This window comes from Entelurus aequoreus, linkage group LG01, assembly GCF_033978785.1.
Source record: "Entelurus aequoreus isolate RoL-2023_Sb linkage group LG01, RoL_Eaeq_v1.1, whole genome shotgun sequence".
Lineage (NCBI taxonomy): Eukaryota > Metazoa > Chordata > Actinopteri > Syngnathiformes > Syngnathidae > Entelurus > Entelurus aequoreus.
In genome coordinates, this window is record NC_084731.1 from 67,643,018 (window position 1) to 67,666,409 (window position 23,392).

Here is a 23,392-nt window from a genome sequence, read left to right on the forward strand (position 1 = left end):
TATATACAAATTATATAATATAATATACGTATATAGTATACGTATGTGACGTATGTCGTGACAGTATGTGACGTATGTAAGAAGCTGCGCTTGCTGTTTGTGAGAGACAGGAAAGAGCGAGGAGAGCCTGTAGTGTAATGCCAGCAGCTAAAAGCAACTGCGTGAGAATGCATACTCGAAGATCACGATATAGTAATTTTCTATATCGCAGAGACAAACCCGCGATATATCGCGTATATCGCCCAGCTCTAACATACACATACATACATATATATATATATATATATATATATATATATATATACATATATATATATATATATATACATATATATATATATATACATATATATATATATATACATATATATATATACATATATATATATATATATATATATATATATATATATATATATATATATATATATATATATATATATATATATATATAAACCCCGTTTCCATATGAGTTGGGAAATTGTGTTAGATGTAAATATAAACGGAATACAATGATTTGCAAATCCTTTTCAACCCATATTCAATTGAATGCACTACAAGGACAAGATATTTGATGTTCAAACTCATAAACTTTATTTTTTTTTTGCAAATAATTAATTTCATGGCTGCAACACGTGCCAAAGTAGTTGGGAAAGGGCATGGTCACCACTGTGTTACATGGCCTTTCCTTTTAACAACACTCAGTAAACGTTTGGGAACTGAGGAGACATTTTTTAAGCTTCTCAGGTGGAATTCTTTCCCATTCTTGCTTGATGTACAGCTTAAGTTGTTCAACAGTCCGGGGGTCTCCATTGTGGTATTTTAGGCTTCATAATGCGCCACACATTTTCAATGGGAGACAGGTCTGGACTACAGGCAGGCCAGTCTAGTACCCGCACTCTTTTACTATGAAGCCACGTTGATGTAACACGTGGCTTGGCATTGTCTTGCTGAAATAAGCAGGGACCGTCCATGGTAACGTTGCTTGGATGGCAACATATGTTGCTCCAAAACCTGTATGTACCTTTCAGCATTAATGGCGCCTTCACAGATGTGTAAGTTACCTATGTCTTGGGCACTAACACACCCCCATACCATCACAGATGCTGGCTTTCCAACTTTGCGCCTATAACAATCCGGATGGTTCTTTTCCTCTTTGGTCCGGAGGACACAACGTCCACAGTTTCCAAAAACAATTTGAAATGTGGACTCGTCAGACCACAGAACAATTTTCCACTTTGTATCAGTCCATCTTAGATGAGCTCAGGCCCAGCGAAGCCGACAGCGTTTCTGGGTGTTGATAAACGGTTTTCGCCTTGTATAGGAGAGTTTTAACTTGCACTTACAGATGTAGCGACCAACTGTAGTTACTGACAGTGGGTTTCTGAAGTGTTCCTGAGCCCATGTGGTGATATCCTTTACACACTGATGTCGCTTGTTGATGCAGTACAGCCTGAGGGATCGAAGGTCACGGGCTTAGCTGCTTACGTGCAGTGATTTCTCCAGATTCTCTGAACCCTTTGATGATATTACGGACCGTAGATGGTGAAATCCCTAAATTCCTTGCAATAGCTGGTTAAGAAAGGTTTTTCTTAAACTGTTCAACAATTTGCTCACACATTTGTTGACAAAGTGGTGACCCTCGCCCCATCCTTGTTTGTGAATGACTGAGCATTTCATGGAATCTACTTTTATACCCAATCATGGCACCCACCTGTTCCCAATTTGCCTTTTCACCTGTGGGATGTTCCAAATAAGTTTTTGATGAGCATTCCTCAACTTTATCAGTATTTATTGCCACCTTTCCCAACTTCTTTGTCACGTGTTGCTGGCATCAAATTCTACAGTTAATGATTTGCAAAAAAAAAAAATTGCTTAATCAGTTTGAACATCAAATATGTTGTCTTTGTAGCATATTCAACTGAATATGGGTTGAAAATTATTTGCAAATCATTGTATTCCGTTTATATTTACATCTAACAATTTCCCAACTCATAGAAACGGGGTTTGTATATATACACATATATATATATATATATATATATATATATATATATATATATATATATATATATATATATATATATATATATATATATATATATATATATATATATGTATATATATGTATAAATATATATGTATAAATATATATATATATATATATATATATATATATATATATATATATATATATATATATATATATATATATACATATATACATATATATATATATATATATATACATGTACACACACACACACACATTGAATGTATGTATGTATATATGGTTACTTTGCATGAAGACGCTTTCGGCCCCCCCTGCCAAATTTTTTAGCCCAATGCTATCCCCAAGTGAAAAAGTGTGGACACCTCTGTGCTACACATTAGTCAATTTCCCCCATGCCTAATTTTTGGTAACCTGCTAATGCCGTCGCTGTGTGCTGCTCACCATTTCACGAGTCTCTTTAGTGATGCCGAAGGAGTCCGGGAGGATGTCGATGTTGGTGGCTCTTTCCAGCTTGTCTCTCCTGTCAGTGGAAATGTTGAACTGGACGTGGTCTCCCTCCAAAAGGGTCACCTTGGAATTTGTGTCCTTCTCGCCAAACGGCAGCTCTTTGTCATTGAAACTAATGCGGGCACTGATGCGACCTGGAAGGGGGTCATTCTGTGCAAGCGAGAAACTGGGCTGATTAAACACACACACACAAAATCGCATTCAACCGCAAGTTTTAAAACAGGGGGTGTCCAAAATGCAGCCATTTGTGGTCCACAGCTATTTTTTTAAGACACATTTGAAAAATATTACAAAAAAAACTATTGATGTGTAATGAGAAAATATTGACTAATAACTCAAAGCTTTTTTACTTTAACAGCTTCATTGCTCAAACAACAAACTTCTGACGGACAGATCCAAAGTTGATCTAGAGATTTAAGCAGTGAAAGTGATATGTATTTGATATTTTAACGCTTATCATTGGCAGCCTTTAGATCCCCGAGACCTTTAATCAAAGTGACATCTTAAGAAAGTCCTGGTGTACAAAACATTAATACATCAAAAACAATATTGTTATGAATTATTTACCTATTTTTGGTAGGCCTGGGCCGATACATTTTGCTCGACGATATCATGACCTACAAATGATTGCCCATAAACGTTATTTTGAGACCAAATTAACCACTGGTGAAATGATAATACATACAAATATTGCAAGTACAGTGCATCCGAAAAGTATTCACAGCCCTTCACTTTTTTTCAGTTTATGTTGCAGTCCAAAATAGAATTCATTTGTGTCCTCAAAATTCTACACACAATACCCCATAATGATAATGTGAAAATGTTTTTAAAATATTTTTTGTAAATTTATTAAAAATAAAAAACTACATGTACATAAGTATTCACAGCATTTGCGCAATACTACAGCCTCAAGTATTTTTTAATACGATGCCACAAGCTTATCATTGGACAGTTTCACCCATTCCTCTTTGCAGCACCTCTCATGCGCCATCAAGTTGGATGGGAAGTGTTGGTTTTCATCCAGGATGTCTCTGTACATTGCTGCATTCATCTTTTCCTCCATCCTGACTAGTCTCCCAGTTCCTGCCGCTGAAAAAACCCCCCACATCATGATGCTGCCACCACCATGCTTCACTGTAGGGATGGTATTGGCCTGTGTTGAGCGGTGCCTGGTTTCCTCCAAACATTCACGCCAAAGACTTCAAACTTTGTCTCATCAGACCAGAGAATTTAGTTTCTTATGGTCTGAGTATTTCAGGTGCATTTTGGCAAACTTTTGACTAAGAAATGGCTTCCGTCTGGCCACTATACCATACAGCCCTGATTGGTGAATTGTCCTTCTGGAAGGTTCTCCTCTCTCCAGAGGAATGATGAAGCTCTGACAGAGTGACCATGGTCTTGGTCACCTCCCTGGCTAGACTAAGATGAACGCAGCAATGTACCGAGACATCCTGGATGAAAACTTTCCCATCCAACCTGATGGGAGTTTGAGAGGTGCTGCAAAGAGGAATGAGAGAAAGTGCCCAAAGATAGGTATGCCAAGCTTGTGGCATCGTATTCAAAAAGACTTGAGGCTGTAATTGTTGCCAAATGTGCATCAACTATGAAATGCGCAAACGCTCTGATTACTTATGTAATTGTGATTTTCTCTTAGTTTTTTATGTTCTATAAATTTGCATGATTAAAATAAAACATTTTCACGTTGCGCCTGTGAACGCCTTAAGGGTGGTCTGGACTTCTCCGCTTAGGCTGCTGCTCCCGCGACCCTACCTCAAATAGGCAGAAGACGGGGTATTGTGTGTAAAAAACTAATATGTTACGGCTGTAACATAACAAAATGAGGAAAAAGTGAAGCGCTGTGAATACTTTTCGGATGCACAGTATACCCTTGTAAATGCAATAAATACTTGTATTTCTCATATATATTAACATTTAAACACTTAAATACCAAGTTCAACAAAACAAATAAAAATATATAATCTCAGCAAAATTTTGCAGGCAACAAAATTACAACCAAAAGCAATAAAATCGGTCAATAAATAATATGGCTAATTAAAGATATTTTGACCAAAATTATCATGGTTACCATTTTTATTGTGATATTGTTGAATGTGCTCGAAAAGTACTTACACACAAACTAAAATATTTTAACCAAGTTGTATTTTTTTTAAATAACTAAAATATACACACACAATATATTTTCTTGGAAGAGGAAACAAAATATTGCTCCGGCTTCAAGATTATTTTTATTTGTGTGTCTAAATATGTTTATCTTCTTTCATTTCAATTTGACAACGTTTTAGTGTGTTTTTTTTAATAAATGCAAATTCGGGTGATCAGTTTGTTTCACTTCCGGTTTTTATGACGTCACACAAATTAACTTCCTGTTAAAGGGGATTCTGTCAGTTTCAACTTGCCACTGACCACTTTGTGCAAAAACAGCCTTTACGTTTAATGTTTACGTTTAACTGAAGACTTTTATGTTCACCTTAGCTTTCAGCTAAATCTTTTAATTTTTAAACTTTTTTAACGTCTGCACTGTTTTTATTTTTATTGTCTGCATTTTAATTTTGCTTTTATTTTCTTTCATTTCACTTTGTTGTCTGTGAAGCACTTTGAGTCTGCCTTGTGTATGAAAAGCGCTATACAAATAAAGTTGCCTTGCCTTGCCTAATGTGAATACTGTATCTTAGTTGTTTGGACAGTAATGCCTTTATAGAAGTTTAGAATGGGGAATTAGTTTTTTTCTCAATGGGGAAAGACGCTAATGAAACCTATCTAAATTTTTCAGTGTGCCGGGCCTCGGTGGAAAAAGTTTGAACCTCTGGACTCAACTTGCCTGGTTTTTGGTGGGGACCTTGGGGATGACCTTGACGACGGTGCCTTCAAACTGCTCGATGCTAATATCCTCAAAGATGACGGTTCCTTGGGGGAGCAGTCTCACTTCTGTCGCCACCTCTTTGCCCTGCAATCACCAACAAAGATACATGGGTCACCACAAGCGAGTGAAGAAGTAAGGATACCTACGTTTCGATCTCTGATGGTGAACTCCACGTCATCTCCCGCCTGCAGGGCCTCCAGATCGCCCTTAAACTCGCTGTAGTGAAAAAAGATCTCCTTCACCACATCAGCCCTCTCAATGAATCCAAAAGCCTCCTAAAAAAGAATAGTTCAAGTTGACATGACACTCAAAATTCTATTAGCAGGGTTGAACTTTTATCTATTATGTAAATGTTGGATTTTGTTAAAAGATTAGAAGTAATACATGCCCTTTCGAGCCTCTGATGAAATAATATTTAATCATCTCCCTCATTGGCTTTGAGATTTGACATCATAGAGTAAACACCACCTTCCTCATGGACATGACACCACCTCTGACTCGCCACTGGCTCCATAATACGCTACTTCTTTCCTACGCTTACAAAACGGTGCGGATAATTGATGGATTTTTCATCGCTGACGGCCATTAAGAAAATCGTTTTTAAACGCATGCAAATGGTGTGTTACTGTTTGTACTATGGCGCCATCTGTTGGACGAGTTTGCTCACTGCAGAGTGAATGCCTACATGTGTTTCCTGCTGTTTAAAGCTCTGAAATGGAAGTAGTGTGCCGTTCTTCATTCCTCACTCCAAGCAACGTTTGTAAGTTTTACAATATAACTACAACAATTCTTACTTACTAAAGCGTCCCATGTATGATGTCTGTAGAGTGTTTTCATGCACCTTTATACGTGCTATTGTAATGTAATAAAGCTGGCGTGTTGACGAATGTCTCTATAGTATTAACTTACAATGGCATTCTTTTTGTATTGTTTCAGTTTCATATATTCCTCAGTAAATTCACCAAAAGGTCACCGTGGAGTTATTGAGTCTGTTTAGCGTTTCCATTTCATAGCAAATATTAACACTTTAATTCACTTCCTGTCCTCAATTTGTACACAATTTACTCCATAAATAATACAATTCTAAAAAAATATATATATAAAGTAGGTTGTACTTCACATAGTGAGATTAATAGGATTATCTCATTTTCAATTAATTCAAAATGGTTACCGTATTTTTCGGATTATAAATCGCAGTTTTTTTCACAGTTTGGCAGGGGGTGCGACAAATACTCCGGAGTGATTTATGTGTAAAATTATTAACACATTACCGTAAAATATCAAATAATAATATTTATCTCATTTGCGTAAGAGACGAAGCAAATGTCCGCAATCGTCACACACACGTCAGCCTTCGTCACACACGTCAATCAATTGGAATTCGGCGGGGGCGGGTCATGGCAGAAGTGCATTGTGCGTCATGGCAGAAGTGCATTGTGCGTCATGGGATGCTAACTGCTACAACATCTATAGCTATTAAAATTTATAATTTCAACATTGGCGGTAACTTATAAAAACTGAGAAGGGCTGAACTAAAATGGCACCGAAAAGGAAATCATATACTGCAGATTACAAGCCGGACGTAGTGAAATATATGCAGCAGAAAACGGCGATCGAGCAGCAGAAAGAAAGGAAACGGCGCATACAAGAGGCGACACCGGGGAGGAAGATTTCATCGGATTTAGCAATCGGGAGTAACAGATTGTTTGGTAAACGTATAGCATGTTCTATATGTTATAGTTATTTGAATGACTCTTGCCATGTGTTGCGCTAACATACCAGGCACGTTCTCAGTTGGTTATTTGTGCGTCATATGGCGTACACTTATTCAGCCTGTTCACTATTCATTATTTATTTTAAATTGCCTTTCAAATGTCTATTCTTGGTGTTGGATTTTATCAACTAAATTTCCCCCAAAATGCGACGTATATATATGTTTTTTTCCTTCTTTATTGTGCATTTTCGGCCGGTGCGACGTATACTCTGGAGCGACTTATAGTCCGAAAAATACGGTACTATGATTCTTCTTTGTAAATTTTTAAGCACTTAAGTTTGAACATTTTCTTAAACTGGATCATATTAGTACATTGACGTCTATGCTAAATATGTTAAATGTTGTACGTGCATACAATTGTTTTAAATATTTTTAAAGGTTTAATTTCTCTGTAAATTAGAAGAATTGTTGTGCATTCTTGGGTAAAAGGATGTAGTTTGCATGAGGGTGTTTCATCTATGCATGGTGCAGTCGTAGGTGCACTATATCTATCGTTTATTGCTCCTTTTTTTTTCTTGTGTTTTACCTTTGTAGCTATATGAAGAAATGGCACCACTGAAGAGGCAGCTGGTTGCACCATTCCTTCGCTCCTTTAATGTTTTTCATATCCTTTGTGTTTTTTAATGTTTCCACCTTATTTTGTGTGGACTTTTTGTATCTGAACTGCAACCACATAATTTTCCCCATTGCAGTATAAATAAAGTCTATCCTATCCAATCCTAAAGGCTCCAATATCGGTATTGTATCGGGACACCCTGATTTTAAACCAACACTTTCAATTCACTATCAATTCACTATTGTGGGACCTCTGAGACATCTAAAATTGTTGAAAATATTGCAGTATGGCACTTAAAGGGGTCATATTATGATTTCTTTCTACATTTAAGACTTCCTTGTGATCAACGCAACATGTAAAGGTGGTCAAAATGTTGCATAGAATGTTTCACAGACCGTCTTCAAGCCGCTTTCTGACCGTCTCTTTTTGTGGGCTTGCCTCCACTTCGACAGCGTCTACTCGCCGTCATCCGTGTTGTAGTTTTTAAGCGCTTCCAAATGGAGTCTACTGACAGATATGAGTTTGAACTGCCAGTATATGCTACTTCAGTCTTTCTTAGCCACTGTTTCTCAGCTATGGGCTGCAGCAGTACTCAATTGTAATACACATTTTTCCACCACTAGTGGCAGTAATGACAATCTCAAACAAACAGAAGAAGTCTGGAGCTTAAGTTAGAGCACAAACAATATGAATAAACTGGTGAAGCTGTATTTTCATTTCCACTTTAATCTTATTTATGTATGTATTATAAATTATTTATTACATTTAGTTAGAATTTATTAATTTAATTAAATTTATTTTCTTGATTTGTTTTTTATTTTTTATTTTAGCACTGTCATTTTTGAATGGGATTAAAATCAAGATTGACTAATTTAGTGTTAATATTTTTAGTGGGCCCCTCCGTAGTGGAAAGGTTAAGCTTCGAGGTAAAAAAAAGTTAAGAACCTCTGTGCTACTTTGTATTAGAAATGGCAACAGCAAAGGATGCATGTGCATGTACGAGCCAGTCTGCCCCACAACAAAAAGATAGCCAAAATGAAGAGTTTGACTACAGTGGTGGACTCGTCCACAGCACTTTGGGTACAAATGTATACCATATATAGACATCAGTGTTTCCCACACATTCATTTATTTGTGGCGGCCCGCCACGAAAGAATTACGTCCGCCACAAATAAAAAAAATTCAATAATTGTTTTTTGTTGTCCTGTCCAGCTTCTCAGGCAAATCATTTAGTTGATGCAGATGCCCATATAGGCTGTTCAGATTTACTTTACAAAAGAGAAGTGTAGGATACTTCTCTTGTTGCCTTATTTGTATTTGACCACTACCGTTTTCTGTTTATTTGTTACTGACGGTGGCAGGACACCTCTGGCTCTGTTTCACTTTATGTTGCTGGTAAATAATATGGTTGTAGTAGTAGGCTAAAGTTAAATGATTTAGTATGCACTAATTAAAGGGGCAGAGCTTTAAGAGACATTTTAGCTTTTATATTTTATAAGATATATTTTTTGTAAGTACCACAATTAATAAATATATTTCAGTGAATAACTTATTGCTCAAATCTGTATATAAATATGTACATAAAGTGTTGTAATTATATTGTAAAATGGATGGATGGACGTTTAAAACAAAACTGTTATTGTTAATTAGTAAGTATACATTTTTTTAGCCTTTTTAGAGAAAATCATATCTTTGTAGTAAATTATGCAAATTACTCGATGATGTCATGGTGACCACGCCCATAGCCACGCCCCCACAACCACAGGTATCTAGGCAGTTTATGGGAAACACTGGATATGGATATATATACAAATGGGGAAAATTCCAAACGGTATGAAGAAAGGCAAGATTGGTATATAATATTAAGTTAAGTTAAAGTTAAAGTACCAATGATTGTCACACACACACTAGGTGTGGTGAAATTTGTCCTCTGCATTTGACCCATCCCCTTGATCACCCCCTGGGAGGTGAGGGGAGCAGTGGGCAGCAGCGGTGGCCGCGCCCGGGAATCACTTTTGGTGATTTAACCCCCAATTCCAGCCCTTGATGCTGAGTGCCAAGCAGGGAGGTAATGGGTCCCATTTTTATAGTCTTTGGTATGACTCGGCCGGGGTTTGAATATCTCTGCAATGCCTCCATGGTTTGATTTCACAGCAGGTACCAATAGTTAAAAAGTTGCTGTTGCATAATTGGGCCCCTTCAAAAGTTTAGCCTGTGTTAAGTGGCTGTTATCGGTGAGCCTTACCTTGGTCGCGCACACCACACCCTGGCACCTCATTTGCTTTTTGGTCACCAGTTGAATGTTGCGAGCACTGACCGCACCAGTGCTGGGGAAAACAGGAGGGGTGTGAACAGGTCTTGTTGGACCAGTGGGAACAAGGCCAGAAGAAGGAGTACTCACTGCTTGTTGGTCTCCATATAAAAGACCACTTTGTCACCTGTGTCCAGGTGGATGTTGCCCTCCACGTCGTCTGCAGTGTAGGTCAGGTAGAACACTTCCTGTGGAAAACACGCTAATGTCAAGCTTTAAATTGCAATCAGGTTAGCTTAGGGAGGGGGTCGGCAACCTGCGGCTCTTTAGCGCCGCCCTAGTGGCTCCCTGGAGCTTTTTCAAAAATGTATGAAAATACAAAAAGACGGGGGGAAATATATTTTTTATTTCAATATGGTTTCTGTAGGAGGACAAACATGACACAAACCTAAGTGCTACTGTTTAATATGTTTGTCTTTATGCTTTAATGATGACAATATTGGGCGAGCGCCGCATTGTCCTACTAATTTGAGCGGTCCTTGAACTCACCGTAGTTGTGTGGATTGTGACTCAGTTTGTTTACATGTACAACTTTCTCCCACGCTGCCACAGAAAGACGTGGTTTTTTTTCCACTCCTTTGTATCATTTTGTCCACCAAACGTTTTATGCTGTGTGTGAATGCACAAAGGTGAGCTTTGTTAATGTTTCTGACTTGTGTGGAGTGCTAATCAGGCATATTAGGTCAGTGAATGACTGCAAACTAATCGATACCAACATGCCATTTAAGCTAGTGTGTATATATTCATATTGCATCATTATGCCTCATTCATAGGTATATTTGGGTTAATTTAATTTCCTTTACTTATTTAATGGATATTTGCATGTCTCATCTGTATGTAATATTGGCTGCATTTCTGATAATTGTTTGTGTGCCATGTTGTTCCAGACCACAGCAAACGTTACCCAGCTTGCCAAATATTGTAATAAATCCATTAGAAGATGTTTCCTTTAACATCTATACCAGGGGTGCTCATTACGCCGATCGCGATCTACCGGTCGATCGCGGAGGGTGTGTTAGTCGATCTCCAGCCAGGCATTAAAAAAAATAGTCCTAAAAATGAGCGATCATAAATCTTCACTATGACGTCACTTGATTGACATTCACGGCACCCGAGGGTCTTCTAAGATGACGCTGGCTGCTGCCAGCTCATTATTAAGAAAAAATTACCGACAGGAAGGCGAGAAACTCTTTTTATTTCAACAGACTCTGGCGCCGTACCGGTCGTCAAAACTCCAAAGACCGACTGCACAGTTGCACAATAAAAGCGCTGCTTAATGCTGCCTGTGCTAACAAAATCATTCATAGGTATATTTGGGCTAATTTAATTTCCTTTACTTATTTAATGGATATTTGCATGTCTCATCTGTATGTAATATTGGCTGCATTTCTGATAATTGTTTGTGTGCCATGTTGTTCCAGACCACAGCAAACGTTACCCAGCTTGCCAAATATTGTAATAAATCCATTAGAAGATGTTTCCTTTAACATCTATACCAGGGGTGCTCATTACGTCGATCGCGATCTACCGATCGATCGCGGAGGGTGTGTCAGTCGATCCCCAGCCAGGCATTAAAAAAATAGTCCTAAAAATGAGCGATCATAAATCTTCACTATGACGTCACTTTCGTCACTTGATTGACATTCACGGCACCCGAGGGTCTTCTAAGATGACGCTGGCTGCTGCCAGCTCATTATTAAGAAAAAATTACTGACAAGAAGGCGAGAAACTCTTTTTATTTCAACAGACTCTGGCGCCGTACCTGTCGTCTAAACTCCAAAGACCGACTGCACAGTTGCACAATAAAAGCGCTGCTTCATGCTGCCTGTGCTAACAGAATAAGAGTCTCAGAAAGCTGGCGTGCACAAGCTAGCAAGCTACGGAGTTTGCTGCCAATGTATTTATTGTAAAGTGTATACAAAGGAGTACGGAAGCTGGACAAATAAGATGCCAAAAACCAACCACTTTCATGTGGTATTGGACAGAAAGGAGGACTTTTTTTCTCCTCCATTTGAAAATGGGGACGTTATCAGCACCACTGACTGATTCCTATCAATGCAAGTCATCAGAATCAGGTAATACACCAACTTATATTCTTGTCTTCATGAAAGAAAGGAATCTATATGTGTTAAACATACTTGCATTATCTTTAAAGGCCTACTGAAACCCACTACTACCGACCACGCAGTCTGATAGTTTATATATCAATGATGAAATCTTAACATTATAACACATGCCAATACGGCCGGGTTAACTTATAAAGTGACATTTTAAATTTGCCGCTAAACTTCCGGTTCGAAACGCCTCTGAGGATGACGTATGCGCGTGACGTAGCCCGGGGAACAGAGGTATGCCTTCCCCATTGAATACAATACAAAAAAGCTCTGTTTTCATTTCATAATTCCACAGTATTCTGGACATCTGTGTTCGTGAATCTGTTGCAATTATGTTCATTGCATTATGGAGAAAGAAGCTGAGCAAGCAAAGAAGAAAGTTGTCGGTGCGAAACGGACGTATTTTTCGAACGAAGTCAGCAACAACAGTACACAGCCGGCGCGTCTTTGTTTACATTCCCGAAAGATGCAGTCAAGATGGAAGAACTCGGATAACAGAGACTCTAACCAGGAGGACTTTTGACTTCGACACACAGACGCCTGTAGAGAACTGGGACAACACAGACTCTTACCAGGATTACTTTGATTTGGATGACAAAGACGCAGACGCAGACGTGGAGTATGCAGCTTTGGCTTCTAAACATTTGATCGCTTGACCGTATGTGCGCAACTTTTTTTTTACGTATGTATGTAACTTTTTTAAAATATATAAGCTTTATGAACCTTGGGTTAGGTGAACGGTCTTTTGGGCTGAGTGATTGTGTGTGTTGATCAGGTGTTTGAATTGTATTGGCGTGTTCTATGGAGCTAGGAGCTAGCATAGGAGCTAGGAGTTAGCATAACAAAGACGTAGGTGTTTTTATGCAGGATTAATTTGTGTCATATTAAATATAAGCCTGGTTGTGTTGTGGCTAATAGAGTAAATATATGTCTTGTGTTTATTTACTGTTTTAGTCATTCCCAGCTGAATACCAGGTACCGTGAGTATGCAGCCTTGGCTGCAAAACATTTGATAGCTTGACCGTATGTGCGCGTCACGTACGTAACTTTTTAAAAATATATAAGCTTTATGAACACTGGGTTAGGTGAACTGTCTTTTGGGCTGAGTGATTGTGTGTGTTGATCAGGTGTTTGAATTGTATTGGCGTGTTCTTTGGAGCTAGGAGCTAGCAGAGGAGCTAGGAGCTAGCATAACAAACACGTAGGTGTTTTTATGCAGGATTAATTTGTGGCATATTAAATATAAGCCTGGTTGTGTTGTGGCTAATAGAGTATATATATATGTCTTGTGTTTATATACTGTTGTAGTCATTCCCAGCTGAATATCAGGTACCGTGAGTATGCAGCCTTGGCTGCTAAACATTTGATAGCTTGACCGTATGTGCGCGTCACGTACGTAACTTTTTAAAAATATATAAGCTTTATGAACCTTGGGTTAGGTGAACGGTCTTTTGGGCTGAGTGATTGTGTGTGTTGATCAGGTGTTTGAATTGTATTGGCGTGTTCTATGGAGCTAGGAGCTAGCAGAGGAGCTAGGAGCTAGCATAACAAACACGTAGGTGTTTTTATGCAGGATTAATTTGTGGCATATTAAATATAAGCCTGGTTGTGTTGTGGCTAATAGAGTATATATATGTCTTGTGTTTATTTACTGTTGTAGTCATTCCCAGCTGAATATCAGGTACCGTGAGTATGCAGCCTTGGCTGCTAAACATTTGATAGCTTGACCGTATGTGCGCGTCACGTACGTAACTTTTTAAAAATATATAAGCTTTATGAACCTTGGGTTAGGTGAACGGTCTTTTGGGCTGAGTGATTGTGTGTGTTGATCAGGTGTTTGAATTGTATTGGCGTGTTCTATGGAGCTAGGAGCTAGCAGAGGAGCTAGGAGCTAGCATAACAAACACGTAGGTGTTTTTATGCAGGATTAATTTGTGGCATATTAAATATAAGCCTGGTTGTGTTGTGGCTAATAGAGTATATATATGTCTTGTGTTTATTTACTGTTGTAGTCATTCCCAGCTGAATATCAGGTCACCCCCGGCTCTCACAGCATCTTCCCTATCTGAATAGCTTCAACTCCCCACTAGTCCTTCACTTGCACTTTACTCATCCACAAATCTTTCATCCTCGCTCAAATTAATGGGGAAATTGTCGCTTTCTCGGTCCGAATCTCTCTCACTTCATGCAGCCATCATTGTAAACAATAGGGAACTTTGCGTATATGTTCAATTGACTACGTCACGCAAGCCTTTTTTTATCAGATACCAAAAGTTGCAATCTTTATCGTCGTTGTTCTATACTAAATCCTTTCAGCAAAAATATGGCAATATCGCGAAATGATCAAGTATGACACATAGAATAGATCTGCTATCCCCGTTTAAATAAAAAAAATTCATTTCAGTAGGCCTTTAAACACCTTTAACTTGTTAACAATATTAACTATATGTGTTAAACATGCTTGTATTATCTTTAAACACCTTTAACTTGTTAATAATATTAACTATATGTGTTAAACATGCTTGTATTATCATCAAACACCTTTAACTTGTTAACAATATTAACTATATGTGTTAAACATGCTTGCATTATCTTTAAACACCTTTAACTTGTTAACAATATTAACTATATGTATTAAACATTCTTGTATTATCATTAAACACCTTTAATTTATTAACAATATTAACTATATGTGTTAAACATGCTTGCATTATCATTAAACACCTTTAACTTGTTAACAAAAACATATTTCATAAATAAGTAAATAGAAATTATATATATGAATGAGGTAGATCCCCGCGACTTGATCAATTGAAAAGTAGCTCGCCAGCAGAAAAAGTGTGAGCAACCCTGATCTATACCTTTGGCCATTCTAAGACAGTAATTTCCAGGAGTTCTCACCCTCTGAGAAGTTTTAGTAATGTTTTCCAATGTTGTAAAAATGTGTAAAATAAAATTTTAAAATTTAACATTTCTGTCTGCCTGCTACACACAGCCATGTTGATAGTATAATATAAACGCCTTTAAAAGACTTGTATAATGCTCCACACTGATTTTTGGTCCAATACGGCTCTTTCAACATTTTGGCTTGCCGACGCCTGCCTTAGCAAGACACCTTTCTACCAACTTACCCCATTCCTTTCGTAGCAAACACTTCCAGAGGGCACCTGGCCGGGTGCAGCCTTCCCATCCAAATTACCAGGAATTGATGCGACAACCTGTAGAAAAGGAGACACGAGTTAACAAACAGCTCAACCCACTTAATGTCATGTACAAGCAATTAAAAAAAAGGCATTTTAATCCACAGTAATAAGCACAAAACATTAAGGGCCTGATCTACTAAAGGTTCACTTGATTATTTAACTGCTGTGCTGCAGATCATGTCTCTTAAATGAGCAAAATAGCTGATGCAATCCATTCAGCGTGTTCGCCTTCACGTATAGTGCAAAGTATTGGCAATATTTTCATGTCAATGTGAACCGTGCAAGTCTGAATTTTTCAAAATCCGACCCAGGCCTCTTTGTAGGTGGAAAGAACCTGCGTGTGTATGCGATGCGACTGCAGTGTAAGCACTCCGGTTGCGTTCATCCCACTGGTATGTCACAAAAGGAAAAAAGAGTCATAATTGTTTGCCAAAATAGACTGCAGAAATAGTTGACAGATGAGCAGAAAACAGGCGAAAATAATGTTTTTGTCGAACCACTCCTGTCTCTGACTGCTCACTCACACGTTCTGTGGAGCAGGTGGGCCAAAATGTTCGCCCTCTTCTTAATATTCTACCCACAATAATTCCTGACTTTGATTGCACAAAATCTTTGAAACTGCCACGAATGCGCCGGGACAGAGACCGACTAGCATCGGAGCCATGTTGGCTTTTCGTAAACAATGCAGCACGTGCGATGTCATGTTCAAATGAGACATTTCTTTTGTAATGTCAACACAGCCTTAGATTCATGTTACAATCAAAATAAACTCGAGCGGTATAAACACTTTTTAGGTCTCAACAAAAGACCGTAAAATATCAAAATGCCCCCCAAACGCTAAAGGTTGGATAGAGTATCATGTCATGTAGGATAGGGCTGGACAATTAATCAAATTTTAATTCCGATTAAGGCGTCTCACGATTATGAAAATACAATCATAGAAAAAACGTTTAATGGGCCATGCAACGTTCATGCAAATTCCGCAGCTTGTGACGTTGAGTTGAGTTGAGTTTGAGTTTATTTCGAACATGCAAGCATACAACATGATACATCACAATTTCCAGTTTCTCTTTTCAACATGTTCGAAAAGGAGTAGGAAGAAGCAGAGCTTATTTAATCCTACCCCTTTTCTTTACATAACAGTTGCTGAAACTTTTTTTATTCACTTCCTGTTCTCAATTTTTTCACAATAAACTCCATATGTAATCACAATAAAAATAAATAAATAAATAATAGTAAGAATTTAATAATAATAATTGGTGAAGAAAGTCATATTTCATATGATGAGATAAGTAAGATTACTTTAAGAATGAATGAATGAATGGATGAAATAAATTGAAAATGTTTGTCATGGTTCTTCTTCTTTGTACTTTGTAAACACTTTAAGTTTGAAGAGTTTCTTGAAGTGGATCATATTAGTACATTGTTTGATTGCTTTGCTTAATCCATTCCATAATTTAATTCCACATACTGATATACTGAAGGTCTTAAGTGTTGTACGTGCGTACAAATGTTTTAAATTACATTTTTCTCTAAGATTATATTTCTCCTCTTTTGTTGAGAAGAATTGTTGTATATTCTTGGGTAGCAGGTTATAGTTTGCTTTGTGCATAATTTTAGCTGTTTGCAAATTCACTATGTCGTGGAATTTCAGTATCTTTGATTCAATAAATAAAGGATTTGTATGTTCTCTATATCCAACATTATGTATTATTCTAACTGATCTTTTTTGTAACACCATTAATGAATGAAGTGTACTTTTGTAATTACTTCCCCATATTTCTACACAGTAGCTCAGATATGGTAACACTAGTGAGCAGTAGAGAATATGAAGGGATTTTTTGTCTAGAACATGTTTTGCTTTATTCATTATTGACGTGTTTCTTGCTACTTTATGTTGTATATTTTTTACGTGAGATTTCCAGTTCAATTTATCATCAATCATTATACCTAGAAATTTGGTTTCATTTACTCTTTCAATTTCTATTCCGTCTATTTGTATTTGTGTTTGACTTTCTCTTCTACTATTACCAAATAGCATTATTTTAGTTTTACTAAGATTCAACGATAGTCTGTTTTTGTCAAACCATCTTTTTAATTTGTTAATTTCTTCTGCTATTATTTGTATTATCTCCTGTGTGTTCTCTCCTGAACAAAACGCTGTTGTATCATCCGCAAATAATACTAACTTTAAATCTTTTGTAACTTTACAAATGTCATTTATATAGAGATTGAATAATTTAGGTCCTAATATTGATCCCTGAGGTACACCACAGGATATATTTAGCGTTGTAGACATGTGTTCGCCTAGCTTCACGTATTGTTTCCTGTTCGTTAGATAACTTCTTATCCAGTTTAAGACTAACCCTCTGATGCCATATCGTTCTAGTTTTTTGATTAAAATATTGTGATTAATTGTGTCAAATGCTTTAGTTAGATCCATAAAAACTGCTGCTGCACATTTTTTACTATCTATTGCATTGGTAATTTCTTCTGTAATTTCAATTAAAGCCATTGAAGTTGAGACATTAGCTCTGTATCCATATTGGTTCTCTTCGAGTATTCTATTTTTATTTATGAAACTCTCTAATCTGTTATTAAACAGTTTTTCAATGATTTTAGAAAATTGTGGAAGTAAAGAAACAGGTCTATAATTCGTAAATTGATGTTTATCTCCAGTCTTATAAATTGGTGCAACTTTAGCTATTTTCATTTTGTTTGGAAATGTACCTGTTTGAAATGATAGGTTACTAATATACATTAATGGTCCTGATATCTCTTCTATAACCTTTTTTATCGTATCCATATCAATTCCATTACAATCAGTTGAAGTCTTAGATTTACATTTTTTCACGATTATAACTATTTCCTCCTGTGTCACATTACTGAGGAACATGGAGTTGGGATTTCGCTCTATGGTATCATTATAGTCCTCAATTGGAACTGGGTCTGGAATCATTTCTTCCAATTTTGGTCCAATATTTACAAAATAATTATTGAAGCTTTCAACTACTTCCTTTATGTTGTCATTGTTTTTATTTCCGTCTAAAAAGTATTGAGGGTAGTCCCTCTTTGTGCCATTTTTAATAATGCTATTGAGGATGCCCCATGTTGCTCTCATATTATTTTTGTTCCTGTCCAATAATTCACTGTAATATTCTTTTCTACATGATCGTAGTATTTCTGTTAACTTGTTTTTATACTTTTTGTACTTAATTTCTGCCTCTATAGTTCTTTGTGCTATAAATTCTCTATATAGTGTATTCTTCTTCTTACAAGCATTTTTTAATCCTTTTGTCATCCATGGTTGGTTATTCTTTCTCTGTTTTTTACTAAGTTGTATCCATGGACAATGTTTGTCATAAAGTATTATGAACTTGTTTAAGAAACGTTCATATGCTTCATCAACCTCTTTTTCATTGTACACATTGTCCCAATCTTGCTTTTGTAGCTCAATTTTGAAAGCAGTCATCCTCTTCTCTGTGCACAGTCTTCGAAATGTCCTTTTGTCTTTCATTTTCTTCTTGTAGTGTCCATCATATATTGTAAAAACTGGCAGATGATCACTAACGTCGGTAATAAGTAGACCACTTGTAGTGTTATTGTCAAACTCATTGGTAAAAATATTATCAATAAGCGTGGCACAGTGTGCTGTGATTCTACTTGGCTTTGTGATTTTTGGATATAAACTGATGCTGTACATTGTATCAATGAAGTCATCAATAGACTTTTGCTTGTTGGGGTTCAATAAGTCAATATTAAAGTCACCACATAAGAACATTATTCTTTCACCATTATCCATGTAAGTAGCCTTGATCCATTCTTCAAATGTTTCTATACTTGACTTAGGTGATCTATATATACAACTGATGAAAATGTTTTTGCTTTTTTCCTGACATATTTCAATGGTTATACATTCTAAGATATTATCTATAGCAAATGACATGTTTTTTACCACTTTGTAGTTCAGGTTCTTCATCACGTACACAGCTACTCCTCCTCCATTTTTGTTGGTTCTGTTGATGTAGTTTAGTTCATATCCCTCCAGATCAAAATCTATTCCTTTTTTATCATCAATCCATGTTTCTGTAACAGCAATCACTTTGAATGGTTCGTTGATGTGTTCCAAAAAGTTCTTAATGTTGTTGTAGTTTGCATACAAGCTTCTGCTATTAAAATGAATAATTGACAATTTGTTATCGCAAGTAATGTTGCTATTATATTGATCATCTGTATAATAAAAACAATTATTACTGATGTGGGAGAAAAAATTTGTATCTGGATCTATATCATTTTCCAAATCCTGGTTTTTGTAATCTTTGTTGCAGAAATTTTTTAGTTCCATATTTTCTTGTTCAACAATCTTTGATGTTGTTTCAATAATCTCTATAAGTGTAGGTGAATGCAATCCTGAATGTAGGTCCTCTTGTTTAGTCGTCTCTTGGAACATAGTAGTGTCGATGTTGAATTTGGGTGTTTGTTTTCTGTCAGAGTCCATTATCATCGTTGTTTTGGTAGCTGTGTAAACTTTAAAAATTGTCCAGGTCCTTGATGTCATGGACAACAATTACTCTTGCTTCTGGACCTCCATTCAGCTTGATGTAGATTTTGCAGTTGGTGCTCCAAGTTCCCTGGATTTTTCCCTGCCTTCTCAAGTCGCGTGCTTTCTTGGCGATTCCAGCATTGCGTTTTGTGAGATGCTCATTCATGTACACATTTGTTCCCTTCAGCTTCTTTCCCTGTCTCAGCAATGCCATTTTAGATTTTCTGTTTACGAGTTTCACGAGCACGACTGGAGTGGCGTTGTTGTTTCTTCCGTTCAGTGGGATGCATGTTTCGATGGTATTAATGTCAATTTCAATTTCCTTTGATTGCAGAAAGTTGACCACTTGCTGTTCTGCTGAGATCATATCCATTTCATCTGGTTCACCTTCATTATTCACAGCTTTCGCATAGGATCTTGGTTTAATTCGGTGCCCAGTCACGATGATATCATTCATTCGTTTATCCTGATCCATTTCATCTATGATGTTCCTCACCATGTTGTTGTCTTCTTGAAGGATCTTCATTTGTTTGCTCATTTCAGTGGCTTCATTATTTCTTCTGTTGTTCTGAGATTGCAGATTTTGTATATTTTCCTGCAGACTTTTCACATCTTGTTGGTGTTCTGTTGTTACTTTTCTCAGATATTCTTTCAATTCTTTCATTTCTTCTTTCATTTCTTTCAATTCTTTAATTTCTTCTTTCATTTCTTTAATTTCTTCTTTCATTTCTTTCATTTCTTCTTTCATTTCTTCAAGTATTTGTATTATCACTTCTTGATTCCCATCATGTCTTGTGTCCAACCTCAAATCTTGTTCCCAGTTGTGTTCTGTAACAGCTGACCCCGAAGGTTTCGGGATTTCAATCTTTCCTTTACCTTTTCGCATCGCGGCAGTCACTGACGTCACTGCCTCTTGCTTGTGTCTTAACGGCAGTTGCTTCTTTAGCGACTTGCGGCACTTTATCTTGTTTTTTCCAACAATTTCGTATCTTGCGCCGTTCAGAGATCAATTTGAGGTTTCAGCCTGTCAACTTATATCACTCTGCGACGTCGGGATCACTTTAAAACAGCTGTAAACTCTCCGTAGCTTTTGGTTGCTAGGCAACCGCTTTGAACTGCGGCAAGGCGCCTTTGGCTTGAGTCTAACGGCTCTCTCAACTCGCCTTCTTTCAGCGTACCAGTGCCTCTCAACTGACCGAAATCAGATTGAAGATGCCAAAGTACTCTCCTGTGGCTGTGATCGCAAATCAGTGGTCAAAATCTTCAGATTTAACAAAAAACTCCGGTAGCAAGAGCGGAGCCTTTCTCTTTTGCGTCCTTTCTCATTGACAGGAAGTGACGTCATCCGTTGAAACGGATGATGAGCGAATAAGTGGACATCTACAAGAAGTTTTGGATGTCACCATGGTTGCTACTGTTTATTTGACAAAGCATTAGTATGCCTAATCAATCACTACACTTAACAAAAAAGTAAGGCATGATTTCTGTGTTAACGTAACCGCGGATGGAGTCACAGAATAAAACGGAATCCGATGTTAACCGCAGAATATCAATTGACATAAATGTGAGTGAAATGTTGTCATTGAGAGGAGAAGGAACATTTGTTTAGCGCTCATTCATCCCTGACACACAACTGCCCTGTCCTGAACTAAACAATGTTGAGGCGGTCACTTGAAACAGCGTCTAAACTAGGAAGCTAAAGCTAGCAAGAACAATCCATACACCCACAACACATCTCATCTGGTGTGTTGTTGTGAACGACATCACGGATGTAACATCAATGTACAAACAATCATACACCCACAACACATCTCATCTGGTGTGTTGTTGTGATTGACATTATGGATGTAACATCAATGTACAAACAATACACACAACCACAACACATCACACTGCTGTGTTGTGAACGACATCATGGATGTTACATCAATATACAAACAATAATACACACACGACACATCTCATCTGTTGTAAACGACATCATGGATGTAACATCAATGTACATACAATCATACACACACACAACACATCTCATCTGCTGTGTTGTTGTGAACGACATCATCCACGTAACATCAATGTGCAAACAATCATACACCCACAACACATCACATCTGCTTTGTTGTTGTGAACGACATCATCCACACAACATCAATGTACAATCATACACCCACAACACATCACATCTGCTTTGTTGTTGTGAACGACATCATGGATGTAACATCAATGTACAAACAATCATACACACACAACACATCTCAGCTGTTGTGAATGACATCATGAATGTAACATCAATGTACAAACAATCATACACACACAACCCATCACATCTTCTGTGTTGTTGTGGAGGACATCATGAATGTAACATCAAAGTACAAACAATCATACACACACAACACATCTCGTCTGGTTGTGTTGTTGTGAACGACATCATCCCAGAACATCAATGTACAATCAATCATAAACACACACAACACATCTTAACTGTTGTGAACGACATCATGGAAGTAACATCACTGTACGAACAATCATACACACAACACCTCATCTGTTGTGTTGTTGTGAACGACATCATGGATGTAACATCAATGTACAAACAATCATACAGACAACACATCTCATCTGTTGTGTTATTGTGAACTACATCATGGATGTAACATCAATGTACAAACAATCATACACACACAACACATCTCATCTGTTGTGTTGTGAACGACATCATCCATGTAACATCAAAACACAAACGGTAGTCGCTACTTGAGAGGCTCTCTATTTTTTTTACAGCTGCAAGAGTTGCGTCTTTACTTGTCAAGCTGAGAACAACAGCACAGAACACTTCCTCCTTTCACAATAATAGCGCTGTGCGCCACATTCGGCCTGACTGCGCTAACTAAATGAAGCTTTTTAAAAAAGTACCTTACACAAGCATAATATACTTAAAGCACTTATTGATACATTTAAACAATTATGTTTTGACCTAATACTGGTATTGATGAATTTGAGGATTTTTTAAGTTAAACATTTTACTATTTTAAATTTTACACATTAACCACACACTCTATGGTGATAAAATAAGTGTAAAAGGCTAAAAAACAAACAATTAAAATGAAAAAAACTGAATTTTGTATTTTTTTATATTGCCTTTTTTATTAAAATGTATTGTTATTGCTATTTTTTTTTACTTTGTTGGTAATATATAGCCAGGTTTTTTTAAACTATATTTAAAGTTGAGTTTTGGTGGTACAATAAATACTCTTTTTCAAATTAGCGAATAATAATGAATTCAATAGTAATTAATCGGGATTACAGTATCAATCAAAATAATCGGGATTATTACTTTTGCCGTGATCGTCCCGCTCTAATAGAGGGGCAGTAATTGGCCAAGTAATGGGACAGGTTTGGGGGGATTTTGCCATAGTTTTGAACTAGTTATAAAAACCATGTTAATTACATGTTAATAACATAAAAAGTTAAATTAAAACATTCCATGTT

The 23,392-nt window shown here is 37.0% G+C and overlaps 1 protein-coding gene across 5 annotated transcripts in view; it reads right to left on the reverse strand.

Annotated features, from left to right (window-relative positions):
• Window positions 1-23,392, reverse strand: part of LOC133656071 (cold shock domain-containing protein E1-like) — an 88,334-nt gene that overhangs the window by 29,685 nt on the left and 35,257 nt on the right. For all 5 annotated transcript variants that reach the window (XM_062056897.1, XM_062056888.1, XM_062056905.1 and 2 more), the window contains 6 exons: window positions 15,289-15,375; window positions 10,134-10,231; window positions 9,978-10,059; window positions 5,549-5,677; window positions 5,361-5,486; window positions 2,456-2,671 (listed from right to left, as the gene is read on the reverse strand). In XM_062056897.1, coding sequence (XP_061912881.1) covers window positions 2,456-2,671; window positions 5,361-5,486; window positions 5,549-5,677; window positions 9,978-10,059; window positions 10,134-10,231; window positions 15,289-15,375 — 738 coding nt within the window. The remainder of the gene's footprint in view (window positions 1-2,455; window positions 2,672-5,360; window positions 5,487-5,548; window positions 5,678-9,977; window positions 10,060-10,133; window positions 10,232-15,288; window positions 15,376-23,392) is intronic.